Source organism: Pan paniscus, chromosome 18 (genome assembly GCF_029289425.2).
Source record: "Pan paniscus chromosome 18, NHGRI_mPanPan1-v2.0_pri, whole genome shotgun sequence".
Lineage (NCBI taxonomy): Eukaryota > Metazoa > Chordata > Mammalia > Primates > Hominidae > Pan > Pan paniscus.
In genome coordinates, this window is record NC_073267.2 from 25,445,371 (window position 1) to 25,471,547 (window position 26,177).

At 47.7% G+C, this 26,177-nt stretch overlaps 1 protein-coding gene across 3 annotated transcripts in view; it reads left to right on the forward strand.

Annotated features, from left to right (window-relative positions):
- The window catches only part of PRKCB (protein kinase C beta), a 379,967-nt gene that overhangs the window by 192,062 nt on the left and 161,728 nt on the right, over positions 1–26,177 (forward strand). For all 3 annotated transcript variants that reach the window (XM_034939848.4, XM_034939847.4, XM_055100033.2), the window contains 2 exons: positions 1,222–1,333; positions 4,479–4,607. In XM_034939848.4, the coding sequence (XP_034795739.2) occupies positions 1,222–1,333; positions 4,479–4,607 (241 nt within the window). The remainder of the gene's footprint in view (positions 1–1,221; positions 1,334–4,478; positions 4,608–26,177) is intronic.

A 26,177-nucleotide genomic window follows, 5' to 3' on the forward strand; every position in this document is an offset into this window, starting at 1 on the left:
TTAGCTCAGCATAGTTGCATGCACCTGTAGTCCCAGCTACTCAAGAAGCTGAGGCAGGAGAATCACTTGAGCCCAGGAAGTCAAGGTCCCAGTGAGCTATAATTGTGCCACTGCACTCCAGCCTGGGTGACAGAGCAAAACCATGTCTCTTAAAAAACAAAAGAAAACAAAAAACCATCAAACAACTTGCACAAACTCACACAGCTTAGAGCCCCGGAAGTTTATCCAAGTCTACCTTTTACCACTGCACTGCACTGCCGGGCTATCAAGGGCATATTTATTGATTAGGAAATTATGTAAGGTTCTGTGAGAAATAGCTCCCAAAATATAGTGACTTAAACAAGGCAGAAATTAGGTTTTTCTCTCAGGGGTCAGCCCAAAGGGACAAAATTCAAGGCTGGTAGGGTGGCTTTGTCCTTTCCACATATGGCTCCAAGTTTGGGTCCAGGACAGTCACTTCCAGTTCTCACCATCTTTGAACCAGTGGGAAGAGGGAAAGGCTCAAGGAAGTATGCATTTCCATTTGAAGGGAATGGCCCTGGAGCACACACATCTCATTGGCCAGAACTCAGCACCATGGCGGCACCTGCAAGAGGTGCTGGGAAATATGGCCTCTATCTGGATAGCCATGCTCTCTGCTAAAACTCAAGGATTCTACTATTAAAGGGAAGAATGGATATTGGTGGAAAACCAGCAGTCTCTGCCACAACTTGCAGACTGTCCACTGGGCTTTGAACTTTATTCTGTCAGTGATGAGGAACTGGCAATGGTTTCTAAGCAGGGAGATTTCACATCCAGACTTGGGTTTTTGATCACTGCAGAAGCATGCTTGGAGAATAAAGGTGGGGAGAAAGAAAAGTCAGGAGCCCTGTTTAGATGATGTGTCTGTCACTTTGTTTTCCCATCTCTGGAGTCCCTACTACAGGCAGGAGCCCGTAGGTTGGGTTCCCAGGCAGGCCCAGATGGAGGGTTTGCAGGCAGGGTGAGTGAGCATGGGGCTGCAAAGGAAACAATCATCTGTCTTTGTCCTTCATTCCTTCCACAACTATTTATCCAGCACCGTTTCTGGGCACAGGGCTCCAGCGACGGTCCCAACAGGTACAATGACCTCTGGGGACCAAGTTCAGTTCTTGGTGAGTTCTCCAGTGCCTCTCAATGTAGGATGAACCCTTGGCATGCTCCACTGACGCTGGCTCCTTCTGTTGTTTCTCTTGGCTCCAGGACCCCCGGAGCAAACACAAGTTTAAGATCCACACGTACTCCAGCCCCACGTTTTGTGACCACTGTGGGTCACTGCTGTATGGACTCATCCACCAGGGGATGAAATGTGACAGTAAGTACTTTTTCTCTCTGGGGGCATCTGCTGATGGCAGAAGCAATGGGAAGGGCTGCTTCCGCTTGGTTTGGGGTCCAGGTCTGCCATACATTCCCCCCTGTCCTGGTTGGGGCTGGTGTACCAGTTGTCTGTTGCTGCATAATGATCCTCCCACCCCAAAACACTGTGACTGAAGACAATAAACATTTTTTTAGCTCATGACTCTGCAAGGCAGTCCTTTGAATCTGGGCTGGCCTCAGCTGATGTCACGCATGTTCATAAAGCATGAACTCATGGTTCATGGTGGATTAGCAGATGGAGGTGGGCTGGGAGCTGTCTGGGCCATGGTGGCCTCACCCACATGTCCTGGAGGATGGCTGGCTGTCATCTGGGTGATGGGGATGACCAGGCCACGTGTCTTTCCTCCTCAGTGGGCTAGGCTACCTAGCCTCCGTGCATGCACGGAGGTCACAGGGTCCTGAGTTCCTTAGGAGGGCAAGTCCCATTGGCAGCCACACTTCAAGTCTCTACTTGTGTCTTTTGCTCCTGATCCACTGGTCAAAGCAAGTGGCATGTGAGATGCACAGTCACAGTGTGGGAAGGGACAGTCCATGGCTGATGACACCTGGAGGCATGAACAAATCATGGGCATTTCTGCAGCCATGCACCACCACTGTTTTCAGCATTGAGATGTGGGGCTGATGCATTCTTTGCATGGAGAAGACCTGTGGCCCTGCAGCACCCACAGGTTTGTGCTGGAGGAGGAAAGAGCATCATTCTCTGGCCAGGATGTGGTAGGAAAGGCAGGTGGGGTAGGACTCCTCTTTATGAGGCCAAGGCCCGGATGGCCTGTGGGGCAGGGGAGCAGACAGGCTTTGAGAGCTATGGCCACAAAGCTACAGGGACACTGGAGGTGCTGGTGGCTCCCACAGACCTGTTGGTCTGCAGCAGGCTGGGTGTCATGAGGCTAGTGGTACTGCTGTCCCAAGGGTCCTGAGGCCCAGAGGACAGAGGGAGAAAGTCATAGGGCAGAGAGTGACAGAGAGGACTGTGAGGGTGAATAAGGGTGGTAGGGAGCAAGACAGACAGCAAGAAACACACATGCATAGACAGACACAGATGCAGGGGAAAGATGGACACATGCAACCCTAACACAGGGAGGAATGTGGGGCGTGGAAGCTACAGAGAGACTCAGCTAGAGAGAGACTCAGGCAAAAGGAGGGACAGGCAGACACACAGACCAACAGATAAGCCAGGTGCAGTGGTTCACTCCTGTAATCCCAACACTTTGGGAGGCTGAGGCGGGTGGATCACCTAAGGTCAGGAGTTTGAGACCAGCTTGGCCAACGTGGCAAAACCCAATCTCTACTAAAAATACAAAAATTAGCCAGTCGAGGTGGTGGGTACTTGTAATCCCAGCTACTTGGGAGGCTGAGGCAGGAGAATCACTTGAACCCAGGAAGCAGAGGTTGCAGTGAGCTGAGATCACACTACTGCACTCCAGCCTGGGTGACAGAGTGAGACTCTCAAAGAAGAAGAAAAGATAAAATGATTGGCATGGACACAGAGAGAGATGCCATTACACAGGCTCATGCAGAGGTGTAGAGATGGAAAGACCAGAGACAGAGACAGAAGCACACATGGAGAGCCACAGAGAGACACGGAGGAGAGAGGCAGAGAGACACAGTTGGAGAAGGGGAGAGACAAAGAGGCCAGAGACAAGTGCAGAGAGTGGAACAGACCGATTCACAGACACGGCCAAGGCAGTGAGCCACGTGCAGAAGTGGGACAGCAGAGACAAGAGACATGCAGCAACGTGGAAACAGAGAGACAGACACAGAAACATGGCGAGAGCCACAGGGGGACAGTGAGGTTGGAGCCTTCTGCCTGCAGGACACCAGCTCCTCTTACCACACATGGGGCCCTAATATAGGGACAATGTCCCTGCCTCAGAGACAGTGGTGGGTGGGAGCTCAGGCTGGTGCTCAGGTCCCAGAGGGCTCTCCCTTCCCTCCCCACAACTCATTTCTAGTTTTTGTAATAGGCCTGCTGCCTCCTGGGACTTGGGTGGTCTGAGAAGGGTCCCTTGCCCCCAGATCCCTTGAAATAGGGGCCCATGGGGTGACTTGGCCTCTCCTTCTGGCTTCTCCAACTGGAACTAGCGTCCCCCTGGAGAATCCTGGGTGCCTGGCACACCTTCCTGGAGTGGGGCATTATTGCTCAAGACCTAGAAGAAATCACCCACCACATTGAAATAGACACAGATACTCTACGGAGGAGTGCGCAGAGGGAGTGGATATCCTATAACATGAGAGATGGCCGAAGGCCAAATTCAGTGTACAGGCACATTTTATCCACCCTGCCCTGGCTCTAAATCTTTTTCCTTGTAATTAATTATGGTGGACACTATGGCCAGCCCAGACCCCCTCTTCATGGTCCCACCCCATCCCCTAGCTGTGGTTCACAGCAGTGCCCCATCCTGCATAATTGCCCAAGATAATGCCTCTTCCAGGGCGACCAGATGATTGTGGTGCCCAGCCCTCTTGTCTCAGTTTGGAACAACTCTGAAGGGTCATCTCAGCTCTGGGCTCCCCCTAACATCAGCTTTGATTGCATCCACGTGGCAAACGAACTTCTCCCCACAAGAGCACTCCCCAAAAACCTTGTGCTCAAAACTCCCCGTCTCAGACTCTTTCCAGGGAGCCCAACCTATTAGCTGTTAATATTTAAAAATCAGAGCTGTCACGTACACATTGAGATTCCTGCATACGTTGAGAAATGGGGAATGTTTTTGCTCTGTTTCCCACTTGGCCAAGTCCCTGCTACCCCCTTAGCTTTCCTCACTCATGTGACCAGGCAGCCTGTGAGCATTGAAGTTGGTGACTCTGGCTTCAGAGCCTTAAGGGGTGTGGGGTGTGCTTGCTTCAGACTGCACCCTTGGCCGTGGGTTCTACCTCCTTTGCCCATCAGGGTTCAGGGGGAAGAGTTGGAGAAGCCCTTCTGATGAGATCCTGGCAGGCAAGTTGGTCTCAACCAGGCTTGTGTGTCTCAGCTGTCTCAAAGGAGGGAAACAGGAAGGGCTCAGCGGTCTTGGGTGGGGCAGATGTCTGCAGCCCCCAGCCTGGGCCAGCCTAAGCCACATCCCCTCTCTCTGCCCTCACAGCCTGCATGATGAATGTGCACAAGCGCTGCGTGATGAATGTTCCCAGCCTGTGTGGCACGGACCACACGGAGCGCCGCGGCCGCATCTACATCCAGGCCCACATCGACAGGGACGTCCTCATTGTCCTCGGTAGGTGGCCCTGGGGCTCCACTGGCTCCTGACCTTGCTTGACCTGTGTGATTGAGAAGGGGAGGGTGGCGGAGGGGTGGGGCAGTCCAGTGGAGGGGTGGGGCAGTCCAGGAACCGGGGAGGGGCTGTGGCACTGCTTCTACCCCATGCCCTGCCCATGACGGCCCCTCCCTGCAGCAGGGGGATCTTTAGAAACTGTACACCCTCAAAGCTGCGTCCATCAGCACCCCAGGCTGACTTGGGTTCAGAGAGGAGACGTCTGAGTTCCTTGGACTTCTAACTTCCTCAGGATCCTCCACTTCCCTTCTCTCCTTCTCATTTCCCACTCTTTTTTAGTAATCTTTTGGGATGGGTAGTTGCATTTCCTTTACTCAGATAGCAGAGAAGGGAAGCTTGCTTCTTCCGCAAACTTTTCCAGCAGGAAAAATGGAGTCTTGATGATAAACCCCAAATTTGGAGAATATAATATCTTGGGAAGGAGGAGGGTTGGAGGGTGCAATTCAGGGGCTTTCCACATGTTTGAAATATTTCTTTCTTGAACCTGACGGTGGCTATGCTGTAATTTTTATTATTCTCTATATTTTCTGCATATCTAAAATATTTCATGATAATTAGAAAGCAGGATGGTACAGTCTGCTGGGAGATGCAGTGAGAGGAGGCGCTGGTGGTGGTGGTGGCGGTGGTGGTGGGGCTGTCACTCATGTATCCCAGCATTCAAGACATACTTGGCTCTGATATGGGAAGTTCAAGCAAAATTGGAACTCAGCAGCACTGGCTTGAGGAATACTCAGCCATAAGCCCCGGTATAACCAGCACTGAGGTGGCTGGGAGTGGAGCTAAAACTTTGCAGGAATTTCTTCTCAAAGGCTGGTGACAAACTACTGTGGACTTTATATATCTAATGAATATAAATAAGGGTTTATGAGTTGGTAACTCAGGAAATTGATCATGGAAGAGATTAATTTTGCAAAAATTAGTGTTTCTAAGGCCTCAGACTGGTTCAGTAGCTCTGATGCACTGAGCCCTGTGTTGGGGAGGGGCTTTACGTAAATTGTGTAAAAGCTGAAAAATACTTATCCCTGTACAATATAATTCTTTTAAACTTGAGATTTCGTGAAGCCCAGTGAGATTTTAGAAAATGTGCAATCCATTGCATTATGTTTTCCTCCAAGTGGTTGCCTGCCTCTCAGTGCGATGCTTGGGGGCCGCAGGGGAAATCCCGCAGTTTCAGGTTCAAGGGAAGCCAGTTTTCCCCACTGATTGAGGTTCCCGATGGTGGTGAGACAAATATGAGACTCTGCTTCCCTCTGGTGTCATTCTGTGGGAAATACACTCGTTCCAAAGCACGACTGCGGGCAGCCAACATTTATGGACCGCATGGGATGTGCAGTGCTCTAAACCTTACGTGTTATCTCTTTCCACCTTCACAACATTGTGAAGTCTCTATTATTCTTGTTTGAGAGGGAGACTCCATCTGTTGCCCAGGCTGGAGTGCAGTGGCGCCATCTTAGCTCACTGGAACCTCTACCTCCCGGGTTCAAGTGATTCTCCTGCCTCAGCCTCCTGAGTAGCTGGGATTACAGGCGCCCACCACCACGCCTGGCTAATATTTGTATTTTTAGTAGAGACAGAGTTTCACCACGTTGGCCAGGCTGGTCTAGAACTCCTGACCTCAAGTGATCCGCCCATCTCGGCCTCCCAAAGTGCTGGGATTACAGGTGTGAGCCACTGCGCCCAACCTTCTATTATTCTTGTTTTATGAACAAAGAAGCCACGGCTCAGAGAAGTTATATTCCAAGAGCTCACACCATTTGCAATAATAATAAAACAATAGCTAAGATGTGTTTAGTTTTTAAAATGTGTTAATCATTGTGAAAAGCACTTACAGGCAGTATCTGATTTACATTTTTTCAACAACTCAAATGAGGTAAGTTATTATCATTCTACCCATCAGAAAACACACTTCCTCACTTAGGTCTGTTTGACTCAAAAGTATTATATAGTAGGTTACTTTTTTGTTTAGTTTAGTTTCGTTTCATTTCTCTATGCCCTCCACCGTATTTATTCCTTTTGTGGTTTGGCTAGGGCACCTCCTATGGGCATTCCTTAGGGAGTCTTTGTTCTGATGTGGTACAGTACAATATTTCTTCAAGTTCAAGGTCAAAGTCTTCCCCCTTAATCATAGATATGCTATGGACTTCGAGAACCTGGATCACAAGCCCCTGATTCTCAGAACACACTGATAGGAGGTGTATCCATTTGCTATGGCTGCCATAACAAAATACCACAAACTGGGTGGCTTAAGACAAGACGTTTAAAAAAAAAAAAGAAATGAAAAGAAAAAGAAAAAAACAATAGGCCAGGCACAGTGGCTCATGGCTATAATCCCAGCACTTTGGAAGACCGAGGTGGGTGGATCACTTGAACTCAGGAGTCAGCCTGGGCAACATGTCGAAACAACATCTCTACTAAAAATACAAAAAATTAGCCAAGTGTGGTGGTGCACGACTGTAATCCCAGCTACTTGGGAGGCTGAGGCAGGAGGATCACTTGAGCCTGGGAGGTGGAGGTTGCAGTGAGCTGAGATTGCACCACTGCACTCCAGCCTGGGTGACAGAGCAAGACTCCGTCTCATAAAACAAAAACAAGAAAAACAAACAAACAAAAAAGGCCAGGTGTGGTGGCTCACACCTGTAATCCCAGCACTTTGGGAGGCTAAGACAGGAGGATTGCTTGAGACTAGGAGTTCAAGACCAGCCTGGCCAACATAGTGAGACCCTGGCATATTTTTTGGGATGTTCAGAACAGGCAAATGTATAAAGAAGTTTAATAGCACTTTGTGCTTTTCCAAGTGCTTTGATAACAGACCATTCGGGAAAGGGCATGTTGTTGCCATCATGGAAGGGAAAACGAAGTCTCAGCAAGGCTGAACACCCTGACCAATGTCACATGCTGAGCAGGGGTGAGCACCTGGGCCTCTGGCCCCATGTCACAATGCCCTGCAATTGCCCATACACCATGCTGGGCACAGCCTGTACTCAGCATGGGCTTGTTGATTGATGGATGATAGAAGAGAGCCCTGATGCTGTGGCCGAGTTCTCTAAAAATAGAGCCAAGATGGGGATTTTGTTCCAGTGATTTATTGGGCTGCTCATGGGAAAAGAGAAGTGAAGGAACCATGCTTCCTTCCTCAGGCAGGGAAAAAGCTTGGTGAGAGTGTGGTCTCTGTGGAAGTCTTCTTCAGCCTGGTATCTGGTGGAATTTTGTACCAAACACTGTAGCACAGTCAGTCCCATCTTGAGGCAAGGGGGCTGTTCTGTCGTGTTCCAGGTCAGTCAGTGCTATGGGATGACTTGTGTCTCCCCCAGATTTGTATCTTAAAGCCCCACCCCCAGTGTGATGGTATTTGGAGCTATTGGACCTTTGGGTGGTAATTAGGGTTAGATGAGGTTGTGAGGGTGGGGCCCTCATAATGGAATTTGTGGATTTCTAAGAGGAAGAAGAAAGAGAGATCATTCTGTCTCCACCAAAGGAAGGATACAGCAAGAAGGTGGCTGTCTGCAAGCCAGGAAGTGAGTCCTTACCAGGAATTGAAGCTGCTGGTACCTCGATCTTGGACTTCCCAGCCTCCAGAACTGTGAAGAAATAAATGTCTTTTTTTCTTTTTTTCTTTTTTTTTGTTTTAGATGGAGTCTTGCTCTGTCGCCCAGGCTGGAGTGCAGTGGCATGATCTCTGCTCACTGCAACCTCTGCCTCTCAGGTTCAAGCGATTCTCCGGCCTCGGCCTCCTGAGTGGCTAGGATTACAGGCACGTGCCACCATGCCCAGCTGATTTTTTTTTATTTTTAGTAGAGACGGAGTTTCACCATGTTAGCCAGGATGGTCTCAATCTCCTGACCTCAAGTGATCCGCCCGCCTCGGCCTCCCAAAGTGTTGGGATTACAGGCGTGAGCCACTGTGCCCGGCCTAAATGTCTGTTGTTTAAGCCACCCAGTCCATGGTATTCTGTTATGACAGCCTGAGCTGGCTGATATAGTCTGTTACTGCTGTAGGCTGCTGGGGATGGAGGTGGGAAGGTAGAGTAACTTCCCAGGTGAGGAGGCTTCTGTGCAGTTGAGGGCAGTTATCTGGACATAGGGGTAACTGTGAGCCATTAACAGCCATCATACACAGCACCCAGGGGATGGGTGCATTGGCCAGCATGGAGGGGAGCTGGGCAGGGTCCAACAGCATCTGGCACACTCAAGTTTCCCTTGGTCTCCTGACTGTCTTCCTGGTTTCATTGCTGGGACTCCAGCCCCCTCCTCCTTGGTCTTGGCCAGACAGATCAGAGAGGAGAGAGCACTAAAGGTTGTGCGGGGTCCTTCCCAGCAGTGCCAGGCCAGAAGTGGCCTTGTGGTGTTTGTGGAATGGCCCCACCTCATCCAGACCCAAGAAGCATGGTCAGTATTAGGATTTTCCACTGACCATCAGCCCAGGACACTGCCGTTTGCCCTGAGTGTCATATCTTCTTTGGAAATCTCAGCATCTCTAGAGGTCAAAGGTTTTCTAACTTGCCTGGCTACTGGAATTGAGCTCATATATCTGTTCTTAGTGCTTTGGCAGGTCAAGATGAGAATAAATCTGATCAGTTCTCCTCCTTTTAAAAACCCATCAATGGTTTCCCATTGTCTTTATAACAGACTAAATCTAACATGGCGATCTCATTCTTTATTCACTGTCTCCTCCCCCTTTCTTTTAATCCTTGGTCCTCTGCAGACTGCCACACACCATAAGACATCTGTGTGTTCTGTTTAGAATGTTTGCCATTGCCATCTTCTCTTTTTCTAGCAATTAACTCTTCCTCTCGATCTCGGTTCATTTTTACCATCTAATAAGCTTCCTCCAACTTCCCCCTTTCGTAGACACTCATGGTAACCTGAGCTTGGCCTTGTGAAAGGGGTGATTTTATGTTGGATTTGATTAATGTCTGCATCTCGTCACAAGGCATTAGCTCCATGAGGGCGGGACTGTGTCTTGCCACTCTACTCCCAGCACCTAGCAAGGTGGGCATCACTAAATATTTATGGGCTCAATGGCTGTATGTATGAATGAGAAACCCCTGGAGGATCCTGATAGATAGATATAAGGCTTTCACTGATGGTCCCCAGATCAGTGCCTCCTAAAGTCAGGAACTGAAGGTCAACGGATTGTCCAATTTATACCATTATTCTTATGGGAGGTAGAACATGCAGAAAATCTTAAGTACCAGGTCCAACGTCAACAGCAAGTGTTACTGGGACTGATACCCGCTTGTTGGAGTCATGACCATCCTTGTTCCCTGGACAATGTAGAAAAGACATGGAGCAGTGGGATTTGCAGCATCCCAGGAAACCGTATTGACATCATGATGCCCATAAGTGTCATGAGATCAGGCAATACAATGTCCAGATCAGAGTTGTAAAATGCTCCCAAGGTTTGTGAAGCCTGCGTGTTCGTACATGCAACAATGATTTTTTTTTTTTTTGAGACAGAGTCTTGCTGTCACCCAGGCTGGAGTGCAGTGGTGCAATCTCAGCTCACTGCAACCTCCCCCTCCCGGGTTCAAGCCATTCTCCTGCCTCAGCCTCCCGAGTAGCTGGGACTACAGGCGCATGCCACCATGTCCGGCTAATTTTTTTTTGTATTTTTGGTAGAGATGGAGTTCCACTGTGTTAGCCAGGATGGTCTCGATCTCCTGACCTCATGATTTGCCCACCTCAGCCTCCCAAAGGGCTGGGATTACAGGCGTGAGCCACTGCACCCAGCCAACAATATCTTATTCAACGCTTTTTCAATTCAGTATCTATCTATCAACATAACAACTGACATCTATTATTTATACTCCCATCTACATTACAGCCACCTCCAAATGCTTAGCCATGTCCATCCTCATATCTATCTCACAAAAGTTGGGAGTGTTCTTAAAGAAAGCAGAAAGAACCTTTTTTTTTTTTAAATGTTTCTTTTTGGAACTCCCATTTTATATTCTTACCATTATATTGTGTTATACAGAAACTTTTTAGACTGAAACATCTCCCTGACAGCCTTAGGTACTCCCAATATTGTGATATTTAAATCCTTCTTAAGATCTGACATCCACACATCAAAAGAAAAAGAGTACCAAAGAGGCTGAGTGTGGTGGCTCACGTCGGTAATCCCAGCATTTTGGGAGGCTGAGGCGGCTGGATCACCTACAGTCAGGAGTTCAAGACCAACATGACAAAACCCCATCTCTACTAAAAATACAAAAATTAGCCAGGTGTGGTGGTGGATGCCTGTAATCCCAGCTACTCGGGAGGCTGAGACAGGAGAATCGCTTGGACCCGGGAGGCAGAGGTTGCAGTGAGCTGAGATTGCATCACAGCACTCCAGCCTGGGTAATAGAGTTAGACTCCATCTCAGAAAAAAAAAAAAAAAAAGGAATTGGGAAGAAAAAGGGCAATGTAAACAAGAAAAAAAATACAGATAGCTTAATATTTATTTTTGTTTAACTTTTATTTGAACTTTGTGGGGGGGGGGTACGTGTGCAGGTTTGTCATATAGGTAAACTTGTGTCATGGGGGTTTGTGTAATATTGCCCAGCCATGCGTCAATTGCAGACAGAAAATTATTATAAACTAGGCCGCGAGGGCCCACTAGGGGGCAGTCTCTGCCTTCAAAGCCTCCTCGGAGGCTCTCTCAGGAGATGCCCCAATTTGTGAAACCACAGTACTGTCATTGCTCATAATGGAAGGTGCAGCAGAGACCAGCTAGGCTCACTGAGGTCCAGAGAAAGGTTACTTCTCCAGGTCACACACAGAATGGGGATAGGGCCCAGTTCTGGTAGAACTCCCTTCCCTTTTACATTATTGGTTTGTAATTTTTTCCCAAGTCTTTATTTTGAACTAAGTTGAAAGAATTTTACAGCAAACACTCATTTATCCACCACCTATATTCTGTCGTTAACGTTTCCACACTTGCTTAATCACGTTTCCAACTATCTCGCTCTCCATCCATCAATCTGTCTTATTTTTGACACATTTCAAAGTAAACTGCAGACACCAATTCGATTTCCCCCAAACACTTCAGCATGCCCAACATCAATAGAATTCAAAATTTACTTGTAGAGTTTCTTTTTTTTTAACTTTTGAGGTGAAATGTACATACAAGGATACATACAAATATTTTTTTTTTTTTTTGTGACAGAGTCTCACTTTGTCACCCAAGCTGGAGTGTAGTGGCGTAATCACGGCTTACTGCAGCCTCAACCTCCCAGGCTCAATTGATTCTCCCAGCTCAGCCTACAAAGTAGCTGGGACTACAGGCATGAGCCACCACACTCAGCTAATTTTTGTAGTTTTGTAGAGATGGGGTTTTGCCATGTTGCCTAGGCTGGTCTTGAACTCCATGGTTCAAGCAATCCTCCCACTTTGGCCTCCCAAAGTGCTGGGATTACAGATGTGAGCCACTGTGCCCAGTGATGTCTTAAGTGTACAATGGCTGAGTTTTGACAAATGCATATGACTGTCATTCTAACCCTTATCAAATTAGTTCTCTTTTTTGATGTCACAGCTGCTGTTGAGGATCCACGGGAGGGTATGAACCAGAGAAATGCCCTTATGTCCCCACACTGCACGCATACTCATGAGCTCTGGCTATTGGGATGTCTGTTATACCTAAAATCCCTTAGATGACATGATACTTAATAGTTGTTCAATTTTTTTGTTTGTTTTTTGAGGAGTTATAATGCAGTAAAGTAGAAACTTTGAAAATTGGAAATTCTTGTTTACAATTTTTTGTTATGTATTCATTGAAGAGCAAAACGTCTTTAAAAACTCAATACACCTGCTTTATTTTGCTTTTTTTTAGTATTGTTGTAATGAAGAAGTTCAGTTAAATCATATCTCTGTCTATGGAACATCTACCATCTTTCTCAGTGTATTACTGATAGTTGTCTGCACACCCCATGAGGCCAGGGGAAGGGTCTCTTGCCCATCCTTCCTTCAAAGCCTATCAGCTTGTTAGGTTGAGGTGAGTGTCTCAGGCACTGAAGTTTTGGGATACTGGACCTAAGGAGATGTAGGGAAGCTGACGTCTTGCTATTCAGTGTTCCTTCTCTTCTTCCCTGGTCATTTAAGTCTCATGAGAATTATCAAGGCCAGGCCAGCGTCTGAGGCCTTCAGGATGTGCTGGGCGCGGTCATTGCTCCCAAATGTCTAAGGAATTGCATTGAAGTGGGCACTGCTGGGACCTGCAGGGCTGTGACTTGTGACTGCCTTTGGGGACAGTGGTCCAGCAATGTCTATTAAAATATGTATACATATGAACATTTTGACTCTCACGTTTTCCTTTAGGGAATCTATTCTCTTAAAATGAAACACCAGCGTGCAAAGAAATAAAATCTAGAACAAGTGTGTTTATTCATGTTTTCTTTGAGATGCAAAGAAAACATCAGCCTAATGAAGGGGTACCCATTTTATGTGATACTAGGTAGTTGTTGAAAGCATTGAATTAGGCCAGGCGCGGTGGCTCACACCTGTAATCCCAGCACTTTGGGAGGCTGAGGAGGGCGGATCACTTGAGGCCAGGAGTACCAAACCAGTCTGGCCAACATGGTGAAACCCCGTCTCTACTAAAAAAAATCCAAAAAATTAGCTGGGCATGGTGGTGCATGCCTGTAATCCCACCTGCTCTGGAGGATGAGACACGAGAATCACTTGAACCCTGCAGGTGGAGTTTGCAGTGAACAGAGATCAGGTCACTGCACTACAGCCTGGGTGACAGAGTAAGACTCTGTCTCAAAAAAAAAAAAAAAAAAAGAAAGAAAAAGAAAAGAAAAGACTGAATTAAAATGAGAAAATGAGTATAATTTTTGACATGGGAACTGGTTACACAGGTGAATTTCCTTTGTGAGAATTCAAGCTGTAAGATTATGATTTATACACTTTTCTATAGGTATATTATACTTCCTATACTTTTATTATTTAAAAGTTTGTGATAAAAATTCTAAATAACTAAAAACAAAACACCAATGGGTTAGAGCTACAGATATTGGTGTAAAGCAGAGGTTGCCAAACTGGCCTGCTGCCTGTTTTTATAAATAAAGTTTTATTGGAACACAGCCACATCCATTCATTTATATATTGTCTATGGCTGCTCTCGTGATACAATGGCAGAGTTCACTGCGTAGTTGTGACAAAGCTTGTACAATCTGCAAAATGTAAAATATTTGCTCTCTGGCCTTTACTGAAAACATTTGGCAGTCCTTGAACTAGAGGAACATCTATGGTTAAGTGAAAGGGTTAGGTTGCGTAAAAATATATTTAGTATGATCTCATTTTGAAGAAATAAGCAACAGCAACAGACACCTCCTATGTGTGAAGTTTTGTCTGTATATTTTATAACCTATGTGTGAAGAAAGGTGTGGAAGGATACCAACCAGGTTGTAAACACTGGGATCGCAGCAGGATTGGGAGTGAAGAGGCTGTGGCGGTGAGGGGGATTGTGTTGTGTCTCTGTAGTTTTCATTACGTTTCACAGGTTGATTGCAATACGTATCATTTCCGCAATTTTTGAAAAATAAAAACAGAAAAATCTCCAAATAGGAAAAATGAACAGAAATAAATTGTCTCAACAACAATAGCAGAAAAAAAAATGAATGGATAATGCCCCAAATGATGGGGTGTTGGTTGCTTGAGGAGGGTTGTTGGGTGGTTCTCAGCTTGAGCAGAGCTGGGCCCAGGCCCTGTCTGGGTATTTTTGAGTTTTTATTGTCACTAGCTTCCATCCTGTGTAGCATCTGCCTTGTGAGCTGGGCCTGTTCTCCGAGTTTCATGGTGTTTGATGTTTTTTGCCTTCTTGCAGCATGGTCGCTGGCATCATCCTTGCTGAGTCGCATATGTTCTGGGAACCACCTCCTCTTCTCTGTGCCTCTCGCCTGGCAGGTCTACGCTAAACTGCCCCCTGCCCTCCCAGGCCCACCCCACCTCCAAGTCTGAGTTCTTTGACTTAAACTTCAATCCTGTTTCCCATAGGCTGTGGCTTCCCAACCCTCAGTTTCAGTTGAAGCTAATTTTTTTTTCCAGAAATCACTGTGGGCCCTGGCTGCTCTGGGTGAGGTCTGGGGACCAGCTGCATCCCATCGGCATTACCTGGGAGCTCGTTAGCAATTCGGGATCTCAGCTTCCCCTCCAGGCCTGCTGAATCAGAATCTGCAATTTAACAACATCCCCTGGGGATGCACTGTAACATTCGAGCAGCCCTGCTGCAGAGGATCGTGGTGAGACGGGAAGAATGTGTCTTTTCCACTAGATGGCAGGCCTTACCTGCGCTTGGCTCCTGCGCAGACCACCACAGGTGGATGTGCCAGGGGTGATGTGAACCTCCAGCCCCGCGTTGGCCATGGCATCTTACCAGTCATGAAGCTCGGGTGTCAGTCCCGCCAGGGCTGGAATCCTCTTTCATTGGTGACCTGCACCTACCTGCATGTCCTGGCCTGGTGCAGCATGAGCTTCTGGCTTGAGCCATTTGCGTAAAGTGACCCAGAGCCTTTCTTTCTTCCCTGCTTTGCCTTTGTCCTCTACCACCTGGAAGGTGAAGGCATGTCTCTGGGGAGCTTCCTAGGCATTAGCCTCTGTGTTGCTTTTCTGGATGGCTTGCTGCACGTCTCTGCTAATTTTAGGCCAATGTGGTCTATGATTACAAGGGTTTTGCATGGGCTTTGGAGTCAGGCCTGGGTTTGAATCCTGCCTTTCCCACTCCTCCAACAAGTATTTGTTGGGGGCCTCCCATGTGCTGGGCACTGCTTACAGGCAAGACCCCTGCGCTCATGGCCTCTGCCTTCTTTCTAATGATGGGAGATGAAGAGGAAGCAAACAAAACACTTTGAGAAAACAAGGAAGACTATCAAGGAAATAAAATAAAGCGGCATGATGTGATAGAGGGTGGCCAGTGGGCTGAGTGTGATTAGCAGGGATAATGGCATTTAGTTGAGACCTCAGGGACCAGCAGGAGGGAGCCAGCTTGCTGAAAATTCCAGGGAAGAGTATGCCAGGCAGAGGGAGCGGCAGAGGCAGAGGCCAGAGGGAAGAGTGAAGCAGCAGGCTTGTGAGTGACAGGAACTGACAGCCAGTGGGTGTGACTGGAGCCTCGGGATGGGGAGGGGTGGGTGACGCTGGACGAAAGGCAGGGACAGCCAGTTAGGCTTTGTGAGCCCCATGGTGGGCTTGGTTTCTTTCTAAGTGCATGGAAATTTAGATCCCAGGAGTATCTGAAGGACATCATGCAAGGTCAGTGTGTTTAGGCCCCAAAACCACCCAGTGGGGGCAGTCATTTTGTTTTTCTCATTTTGCAAAGGAGAAAACAGAGCCTTGAAAAATCTGAGCCTGGTGTGGTAGCATGTGGCTATGGTCCCAGTTACTCAGGAGGCTGAAGCAGGATCATCAGTTGAGGCCACAAGTTTGAGACCAGCCTCAGCAACACAGTGAGAAAAAAAGTCTTAAAAATTAGCTGGGCAGGCAGGGTGCGGTGGCTCATGCCTGTAATCCCAGCACTTGGGGAGTCTGAGGTGGGTGGATCACAAGGTCAGGAGTTCGAGACCAGCCTGGTCAACATAGTGAAACCTCATCTCTACTAAAAATACAAAAAAAAATTAGCTGGGGGTGGTGGTGCGTGTCTGCAGTCCCAACTACTCAGGAGGCTGAGGCAGGAGAATCGCTTGAACCCGGGAGGCAGAAGTTGCAGTGAGCTGAGATTGTGCCACCGCACTCCAGCCTGGGTGACAGAGTGAGACTCCATCTCAAAAAATAAATAAATAAAATAAAATAAAATAAAATAAAATACAAATTAGCTGGACATGGAGGCATGCACCTGTAGTCCCAGCTACTTGGGAGGCTGAGGCGGGAAGATGACTCGAGCCCAGGAGTTGGTGGCTGCGGTGAGCTATGATCTCGCTACTGCACTCTAGGCTGGGCGACAGAGCGAGACCCTGTCTCTCCTTCTAAAAAAAAAAAAAAAAGAATTTGAGCACCCGCCTCTAGTCCCTAAGGCAGTGCATGGAGGAGGCTGGATTTGTACCCTGGGTCCATCTGTCTGGCAGGTTCTAACACATTAAGTCAGATGTTGGAAAGATACAGTTTAAGACTATGAGACATTGGAACATAAGAAACACCCACCATACCAGTGGGGAGAGGAAGGAGATGCTTCAGCACTGGTAGTTCTCATAGTCTTATCTTTCAGTGGCTTTAGGGCACAGGTTGGGACTAGTTTAGCCTCAAGGTCTTGGAGAAGACCTGCTTTTCATTTGCCTGTTGCCCCAGCACTGTGGGGTCAGAATCTTTCTTGTGATCAGAGTTTAGAGAAGGGAGGGAGCAGTGGGCTGGAGGCATTCCAGGTAGCTCCCTGGAGAAGGCAGGAGAGGCATAAGTTAGAAGGTGAGGGAAGGGAGGAGGGCCAGTGGCTGACGCTTACTGAGCCATTGCTGTGAACCCAGCACAGTGCTAGCCATCGTGGGGCACAAAAGCCTGTGCAAGATGCAGTCCCAGCTCCTGAGCAGCCTCGCTGTCTGGTTGGGTTCCATCTGCTTTACCACTACCAACAAAACCAAGGGACGGACACCTCTTACTGATAGTAACCACCAGGCACTGGGCGAAGCACGTTGCTCAGCCATGTCGTGTAATCCTATCAACAACCTGTAGTCCCAGCTACTTGGGTGGGAGAGAGTTACTGAGGGCATCTCCATTTTACAGATAGGGAAACTGAGACACAGAGAAAGAGGTTAAATAACTTGCCCAAGCCACACAACTAGGAAGATGTGGAGCTGGGACTTGAATCTAACTATGCCATTCCAGATAATTAGGCTCTTGGACACTGTCTTATCCTGGCACTAAGTACATCAGTGGAGTGGTGATGATACATGATATTAGTAGCAGCCACTTTTACTTCTTTCTTTTCTTTTCTTTCTTTCTTTTTTTTTTTTTTATAACAGAGTCTCACTCTGTCGCCAGGCTGGAGTGCAGTGGCACAATCTCAGCTCACTGCAACCTCCGCCTCCCTGGTTCCAGCGATTCTCCTGCCTCAGCCTTCCAAGTAGCTGGGACTACAGGCATGCGCCACCATGCCCAGCTAATTTTTTTGTATTTTTAGTAGAGACAGGGTTTCACCATGTTGGTCAGGCTGCCTGACCTCAAATGATCTGCCCACCTCGGCCCCCCAAAGTGCTGGGATTACAGGTGTGAGTCACCGTGCCCAGCCACAGCCACCTTTTCTAAAACCCTTCCAAATGCTTGGCTTTTGCTAAGAACTCTACAAGCGTTCCTTCAGGTAATCCTCCTAACAACTTTTGCTATTACCCGTAGTCCTTCTCTCCATTATATGGTGAGGAAACTGAGACTTTGCTTCATATGACTCCATTTTCCCCAACACTTCCTGCTAGCCTGTTTTGCTCCTTTGGGAGTATGAGAGTCAGTGTTTGCTGGACTGTGAGGCTGAAGATGATAACATTTCTTCAAATTGGCCTGTTTTTTTTGTTTGTTTGTTTTTTTTTTTTTTTTTTGCAGAAAGACAGATTTCACTGGCCAAGATCTGCCCAAGAGGCTGAATAAATTCCTAGGTTGTGAGAAGCAGGTGGATGGAGAAGACTTTCTCTCCAAACCTCCCTGTGTTAGGACCAGGGAATGGGTTATGTGAATCTGGCAACCCTGTCCCACCCTGGACCTGCACCCTTTACCACTACCCTGGCACATCCGGGACCTGCACTCTTTACCACTAACCTGGCACATCCGGGACCTGCACCCTTTACCACTACCCTGGCACATCCGGGACATGCACCCTTTACCACTACCCTGGCACATCCGGGACATGCACCCTTTACCACTACCCTGGCACATCCGGGACCTGCACCCTTTACCACTACCCTGGCACATCCGGGACCTGCACCCTTTACCACTAACCTGGCACATCCGGGACCTGCACCCTTAACCACTACCCTGGCACATCCGGGACCTGCAACCTTAACCACTAACCTGGCACATCCGGGACCTGCACCCTTAACCACTACCCTGGCACATCCAGGACCTGCAACCTTAACCACTAACCTGGCACATCCAGGACCTGCACCCTTAACCACTAACCTGGCACAACTGGGACATGCACCCTTAACCACTACCCTGGCACATCTGGGACATGCACCCTTAACCACTACTCTAGCATCATCCGGGACCTGCACCCTTAACTACTACCCTGGTCTGCCTCCTTGAGTGGCCCAGGGAACATCTAGAAGCTGAGAGAAAGAGAGGGGTAAAATCAAGTTCACAGCAGTATCCTAAGAAACTGTTCTCACTTAAAAATGCAAAGATGCTCACAGAGTGTTCAGGTTACACTGGAAAACTCCAGAAACAAAGTGGTTTGTGTACATGGGAGGAAGCAGAATCAACTTCCCACCTTAGCATTGTGGGTGCTTAGCCCACGCCTGTGTATCGCTCAGGTAATCAGAGTCACTATGAGCATCATGGAATAAGGGATTTACTGTACATGTTAGACCTTATACAAGCTTGGAGATGCTGCAGACGGGAAGATCTGGAGGGGTGAATTGAGAATCAGAGGAAGAGCAGTGGTGCAGGTGGACAAGTAGGAGTTGGTAGGGGATCCAAGAAGCCAAGCACGTTGAGCTGCTGACATAGATATTGATGAATTTCATGAAGCTTCTACAGGCACTGGTTTCACCCTTGGGTAACTCAGTACAGGTATGTCGACAGCCTTCCACTAATTCAAAGATGGTTCATAGGTGTCCCAGAATCTTTTAATTCCCAAGTGAGGCAGCCCCAACTTCTTCAGCCATTTACTTTCTAATCCTTAATCCACAGCCCACAACCTCAAACACATGATAGGACCGAGTATGCCATCATTGATGTCAACCCGGAACTCTTCCTAGACAACACTCCAGTTGGAGTAGCTTCCTTTTATAAAGCAGGGTGCCCAGAGTGAAAGAGAATCCACCTGTGTTGCCGAGGAGAGAAGGATTGTCACTTTCCTTATTCTAGATCAGCTATTTTCAAACCTTTCGGCTTCCAGCCCATCTAGGTTTTATGTAACACACACACACACACACTGCACAAACAAGCACAAACTCACAAACACACACACATTGCACAAACAAGCACACACTCACAACCAAAACCAAACTGCCATTAATGCTTACCTCTACTTACGCTCACCACACACTCTGATACATTCTCCTCTCTTTTGTGGCCCTCTTTTCTGTTCATTTCCATTCTATTTCCTTTAAGAAACCCTTTAAGGAAAATGCTCTTACTCTGCAAATTGATTTCACTAACAATTGGCAAATGTGTCATGACCCGCCGCTTGAAAAACACTGTCCTAGACAACAAAATTCTCTTTCTGCATCCTGAGATGATGCTACTCTTTTGGGGGGTCTGGGGGTACCACCAGCCACATTGCACTGTTGACTTATCTTGGGTTTATGATCAGTTAAAGCTCTCCTGTCTATCACATCAGGTGCTGCTAGCCTGCAGGCCCCACATCCTTGTGCAAGATTTTTTTTTTTTTGAGACTCCAGGATGAACCCTGATGCATTTCATCTTGTAGGGTTTGGCCTTTTGCTCCACGGCCAGGCTGAGAGCTTTTGGGTCTTCCTGTTCTTGTGCGGAGTGTCTTCCGGACATCACCTTCCTCACACCATTCTCTGTGCTACTTGTTCTGCCCTCCTTACTTTTGAAAAGATAGTTTATTACTCATAGATGAGGAGCAGGCGTGCCACTCCATGAAAGGCCACACAGGGAAGCAGCAGGGTCTGCCAGGAGGCAGAGGAAGCGGAAAGAAAACGTGGCAGGAGCATTTGCTGCTGTTTCTGTGAGAAGGAGCAGGTAGGGCGGGAAAGCAGCCTTAGGGCTGGCTGGTTTGAATGATCTCAGCAGACTCTGGGTGTAGAGGCTGTCTCTCTAGTTGCCTGGTACCTGATACCTGGTGCTTTTACCTGGGGTAATTAGCACAGGCTGGCCCAGAGTGTAAGAGCCCCATGAAGGAGTTGGTTGGAGGTTTGGGCTTTGGATTGGTTGGTTTGCATATGAAAGGTGCGCTTACAGGTGAGTTCTTTACCGTCTCTAGGAATGGGCTAGCCCTGGGACAGACAGTTTCTCCAGGGTCAGCAAGGCTCTGAGACACCAAAGTATCAGAAATACAGAAAATAGAGCCAGGTGCAGTGGCTCATGCCTGTAATCCCAGAGACTCAGGAGGCTGAGGTGAAGAATCACTTGAGGCAAGGAGTTTGAGACCAGTCTGGGCAACATATTGAGACCCCTGTCCCTAAAAAAAATTAAAAATAAAATTACCCAGGCATGGTAGTGCAGCATGCCTGTAATCTCAGCTACTCAGGAGACTGAGGCAGGAGGATCACTGAGCCCAGGAGTTCAAGGAAAGAGGCCGGGCACAGTGGCTCACGCCTGCAATCCCAGCACTTTGGGAGGCTGAGGCAGGTGGCGAGTGAATCACCAGGTCAGGAAAGGGAGACCATCCTGGCCAACATGGTGAAACCCTGTCTCTACTAAAAATACAAAAACTAGCTGGGCGTGGTGGCGGGCACCTGTAATCCCAGCTACTCAGGAGGCTGAGGCAGGAGAATCGCTTGAACCTGGGAGGTGGAGGTTGCAGTGAGCAAGCGAGACTCCGTCTCAAAAAAAAAAAAAGACATAAAATTAATAGACCTTAGACTATTTTATTTAATTATTTTATCAAAATAGCATAGGCATAGAGTTAAAAATGCCAATGTGCATTGGAGAGCTGAGGATGAAAAGCAATGTCCCCTACTTGAGCTTGCATCAGAATCATCTAGAGAGTGCCCCACCCTCAGAGTTTCTGATTCAGTAGACATTGAAGAATGAGAATTTGAATTTCTAACAGGTCCCCAGAGGATGCTGGTGTGTTCACACTCCGGTTACCAGAAAGGGATCCCGATCCAGAACCCAAGAGAGGTTCTTAGGTCTTTTGCAAGAAAGAATTCGAGGCAAATCCATAAAGTCAAAGCAAGCTTATTAAGAAAGTAAAGGAATAAAGCATGGCTACTCCACAGGCAGAGCAGCCCTAAAGCTGCTGGCTAGCCACTTTTGAGGTCATTTCCTGATTATATGCTAAAAAAGGGGTGGATTTTTCATGAGTTTTCTGGGAAAGGGGTGGGCAATTCCCGGAACTGAGGATTCCTCTTCTTTTTAGACCATGTAGGGTAACTTCCTGACATTGCCGTGACAATTGTAAACTGTCATGGCACTACTGGGAGTGTCTCTTAGTGTGCTAATGCATTACAATTACTGTATAATGAGCAGCAAAGACGACCAGACGTCACTTTTGTTGCCATCTTGGTTTTGGAGGATTTTGACCTACTTCCTTAACACAACCTGTTTTATCAGCAAGGTCTTTGTGACCTGTACCTTGTGCTGACGTCCTGTCTCATTCAGTGACTTAGAATCCCCTAACCTCCTGAGAATGCAGCCCAGTAGGTCTCAGCCTTATTTTACCCAGCCCCTATTCAAGATGGAGTCACTCTGGTTCAAACATCTCTGACACTCTGAGAACCACTGCATTGGAAGACACTATTTTCAACTCTTTAAACTCTTTCTTCAGGCACTTGAGCTCTAAATTTTAATCATGTGCTCTGTCTCTCTGTCATTTCACTATTTCATGGCTCTGACTTCCTGAGAAGGTTTTAACTCTCTGATGTGATCCCTCTAGTTCTCTTCCCCTCACATCCAGCACAGGGTTACTGCCATTTGTAGTTCACTCACTCAAAAAAAAGTGATTATTAAGCATGTTCTACATGTCAGGCATTGACTTAGTCACTGGAGATTTGTCAGAGAACAAGCCAAAGTCCTGCCCTCATGGAGCTTATATTTTAGTGCAGGGCTTGACAAACTTTTTCTGTGAAGGGCCAGATGGGCTTTGGAGCTATCTGGTCACTGCCACAACTACTTAACTCTGCCATTGTAACACAGAAGTGGCCACAGTGTGCCAATGAATGGGCACGGGTGTGTGCCAATAAAACTTTATTTACAAAAACAGGCAGGAGGCTGGATTTGGCCCTTGGGCTGTAGTTTGTAGACCTCTGTTGTAGTGTGGGAGAAGACAAAGTAGGTAAATAAGTAAAATACGAACAGTAAGCTAAGGGGGAAAAAGAAAAAACGGAAAAAGAGGATGGGAAGGAGGCAGGAGGGTACTGGACCTGCACATTTAGATATGGTGGCAAGCAGGCAGTCACTGAGATGGGGACATTGAGTAAAGACTTTCAAAGGAGATGAAGGAGGGAGCCATGCATCTCCCTGGCAGAAGAGCATTCCAGGCACAGTAACAGCTGGTGCAAAGGCCCTGTGGCATGAGCATGTTCGGTGTGCTTGAAGAAATGGCAAGGAGGCTCGTGTGTCTAAGTGGGGCAAGTCAAGGGGAGGGAGCAGGAGAGGAAAGCGGAGGAAACAGAGAGGCAGCTGCTGAGGGCTATGTGATTCTTGGGAGGGAATTTGTCTTTTCTCTTAGTCCAATGGGAATCCATTATTGTGACTCTAGTAGTTGTAATAGTTCCTTTAAGTTTTATTTATTTATTTTAGATACAGGTTCTCACTGTATCACTCAGGCTGGAGTACAGAGGCACAATCACTGCTCACTGCAGCCTCAAACTCCTGGCCTCAAGCAATCCTCCTGCCTCAGCCACCTGAGTAGCTGGGACTGCAGGCACACACCACCATGCCCAGCCAAATTTTTAAAAATTTTATAATAGAGATGGGATCTGGCTATGTTGCCCAGGCTAGTTTCAAACTCCTGGCCTCAAGTGACCCTCATGCCTCAGCCTCCCAAAGTGCTGGGATTACAGGTGTGAGCCACTGAACCTGGCTATTTAAGTTATGTATTTGCAACTCCATTTCTTGCTTTCCCAATGGTAGGCAGTATCTCTTAACTTTGTCTTTTGTAGAGCATTTTTATATGCATGATATCATTTACTCCCTATGAGATAGATGTGACTATTGTCCCTATTCTGTAGAGGAGACAACTGAAGCTCGGAAAGATTAAATGACTTGGCCAGATTCATATAGCTGATAAGTGCTGGTGCTGGAATTTAAACCCAGGTTTGTCTTAATATGGAGATCTTAGCACCTATTTTATATGAAGAGACAATCCTTTAGGGATACTGGGGAAACCTGTGGCTTTTGGACAATAAATTAAAAACCCTTTCCCAAGAAGGGGAGCTGTGTGTGTATCAATCAAACTATTCTGAGAGGGAGGAAAAGGTTCTTTTCTGTGGGAACGCTGACCAAGCCGTTGACAGCTCATTTATGTGATGCTGGTGCAGTTTGACATTCATAGTACAAGACTTGCATGCAATTAGCACGAATCGTTCTAACAGTCTCTTGAAAACATTTGGAATTTTCCCTCTGTCTGGCCTTGTGCATGATGTAAACATGGCTTTATTTAGTTGGTCATCCATCCCAGAATAGTGTGGTCTGCATCTGTCTGCATCGCTGTGGTCTGATTGAGGTCTTGTTTTCCTGGAGGGCAGAGACTGTTGTGTAGGCTTGCTTTGTGGATCCTCCTCCCCCAGGATCATTTGCCACAAACCCGATGGCAGCCTCTCTCTTTAGCTCATGACAATTTCTCCAAGTGTAAGCTGGGGGTCCCGTTCAGTATGCAATGCAAATGAGATGCAAATGAGGGGCCCTCTTGGGCACAGGCCAGGAGGCCAGAGCTCTGGGGACTTCTGTACCCCTCCTCTGAGTTGCCTAATGAAGCTGGCAGTTCCTTTCACAATCATCTTCTCCACCCACCAAAGGCCTCTTAATGAGGGCAGAAGCTGACTGCTCTGAAACCCCTTCAGACACCTGGTGATTGGAAGCTGGAGAGACAGTGAGCTTTAGATGGGCTGTCAGCCGCTGCTGAGTCCTCATCAGCTGCCTGCTGGGTTCTGAGAAGCACTAGGGAAGGAAGGGAGATGGCCCTGGAACTGACTGCTATTGTCTGTTCCTCCTCCCCTGACGAGCTGCATGCGGCAGCCACGGATGGCTGGGTTTGGGCTTTCACGTTGGCTTCTCTGGCCCTTGCTGGATGCCTGCTTCAGCTCAGAGAATGTGGCTTCACAGGGACTTAGAATAAGAGCTGAGAGCCTGTTCCCCCCATCGAGGATCAATGCTCCTTTGATTTCATTTCTTCTTTTCAGACGAATCCACTGTCTTAGCCCGTTGTTGGAGAAATCCCGACCTAAGCAGGCTTTCAAATTGGGGAAAGAAAAGTGAACCAATCTGAAATCATGGAATGGTTGGTGGAGAAGGACAAGTAGGCATATCCACAAAGAGCCAGCAGTCCCAAAGGATGTTCCAGTGCATCTTTCTGCTTATTTCTTCTAGTTTTGTAGGGGTGTGTGGTGTGCAATGCTGTTTGCTTGACAGAATCCTTTCAGTCTCTCTCTCTCTCTAAATATAAATTTCCTGCACTACAACAGCCTACTAAGTGCCAGACACAGTGCTGGGCTCTTTACCTGCATCAACCCATTTTGTCTCCATTGACAAAAGGGGAAACTGAGGCTCAGAGAGGTTAATTGACTTGCTCAAGGTCAACTTGGCTTCTGTGTGGCAGAACTGGAGTTTGGTCCCAGGTCTGTTTGCATCTAACACCCAGCCCCTTAACCACTTTGCCGAATTGAGAATTTGGAAATTAAAATGGTGATTTCAACTCAGGGATGGGTGTGCTTTCTTTCAGCCTTGCAGTAAGTGCACATCTTCTTTCTCTTTTCCTCTCTGAAACTGCCAGCCTCTCCCTTGGGGTTCTCCTTGGCTCTGGCCATGATTTCCCCAGCTTCCTCATCCATACCTCCTGGCATCAGACTGACCTGGGCTAATCACCATCTCTGCCTGTCACTAGTTCAAGAGGCAGCTTATGGGACTTGTGGGTCATACAGGTTCCCCTAGAAAGATGATGGGCAGACTGACATTGGGATTGAGATGTCTTGTCTCCAGCGTTCTTGAATAGGGGCAACAATGCCCACTGGGTCTCCAGGCATGGGGTCTAAAAGTGAATGCAAAATACCTGTGATACAGTGTGGATGTTTTATCCCCACCAAGTCTCATGTTGAAATGTGATCCTCGGTGTTGGAGGTGAGACCTCGTGGGAGGTGCTTGGGCCATTTTTGGGTCATGGGGCAGACACCTCATGCCTGGCTTGGTGCGCTCCATGTCACCTAAACGAGTTCTCGCTCCATGTTCACTAGAGATCTGGTTGTTTAAAAGAGTCTGGCACCTCCCCTCTCTCATTCTTGTTCCCGCTCCTGCCATGTGATACACGGGCTCCCCTTTCTCCTTGTACCATGATTGGAAGCTTCCTGAGTCCCTCACCAGAAGTGGATGCCAGCACCATGCTTCCTGGACAGCCTACAGAACCATGAACAAAAATAAACCTCTTTTCTTTATAAAGTACCCAGCCTCAGGTATTCCTTGAGAGCAATGCAAACGATGAACACAGCCTATTTCCATAGCCTTGCTATCGGTGAGTCTTGGGCCCGTGGTGCATGCACAGGGGCCAGATCCA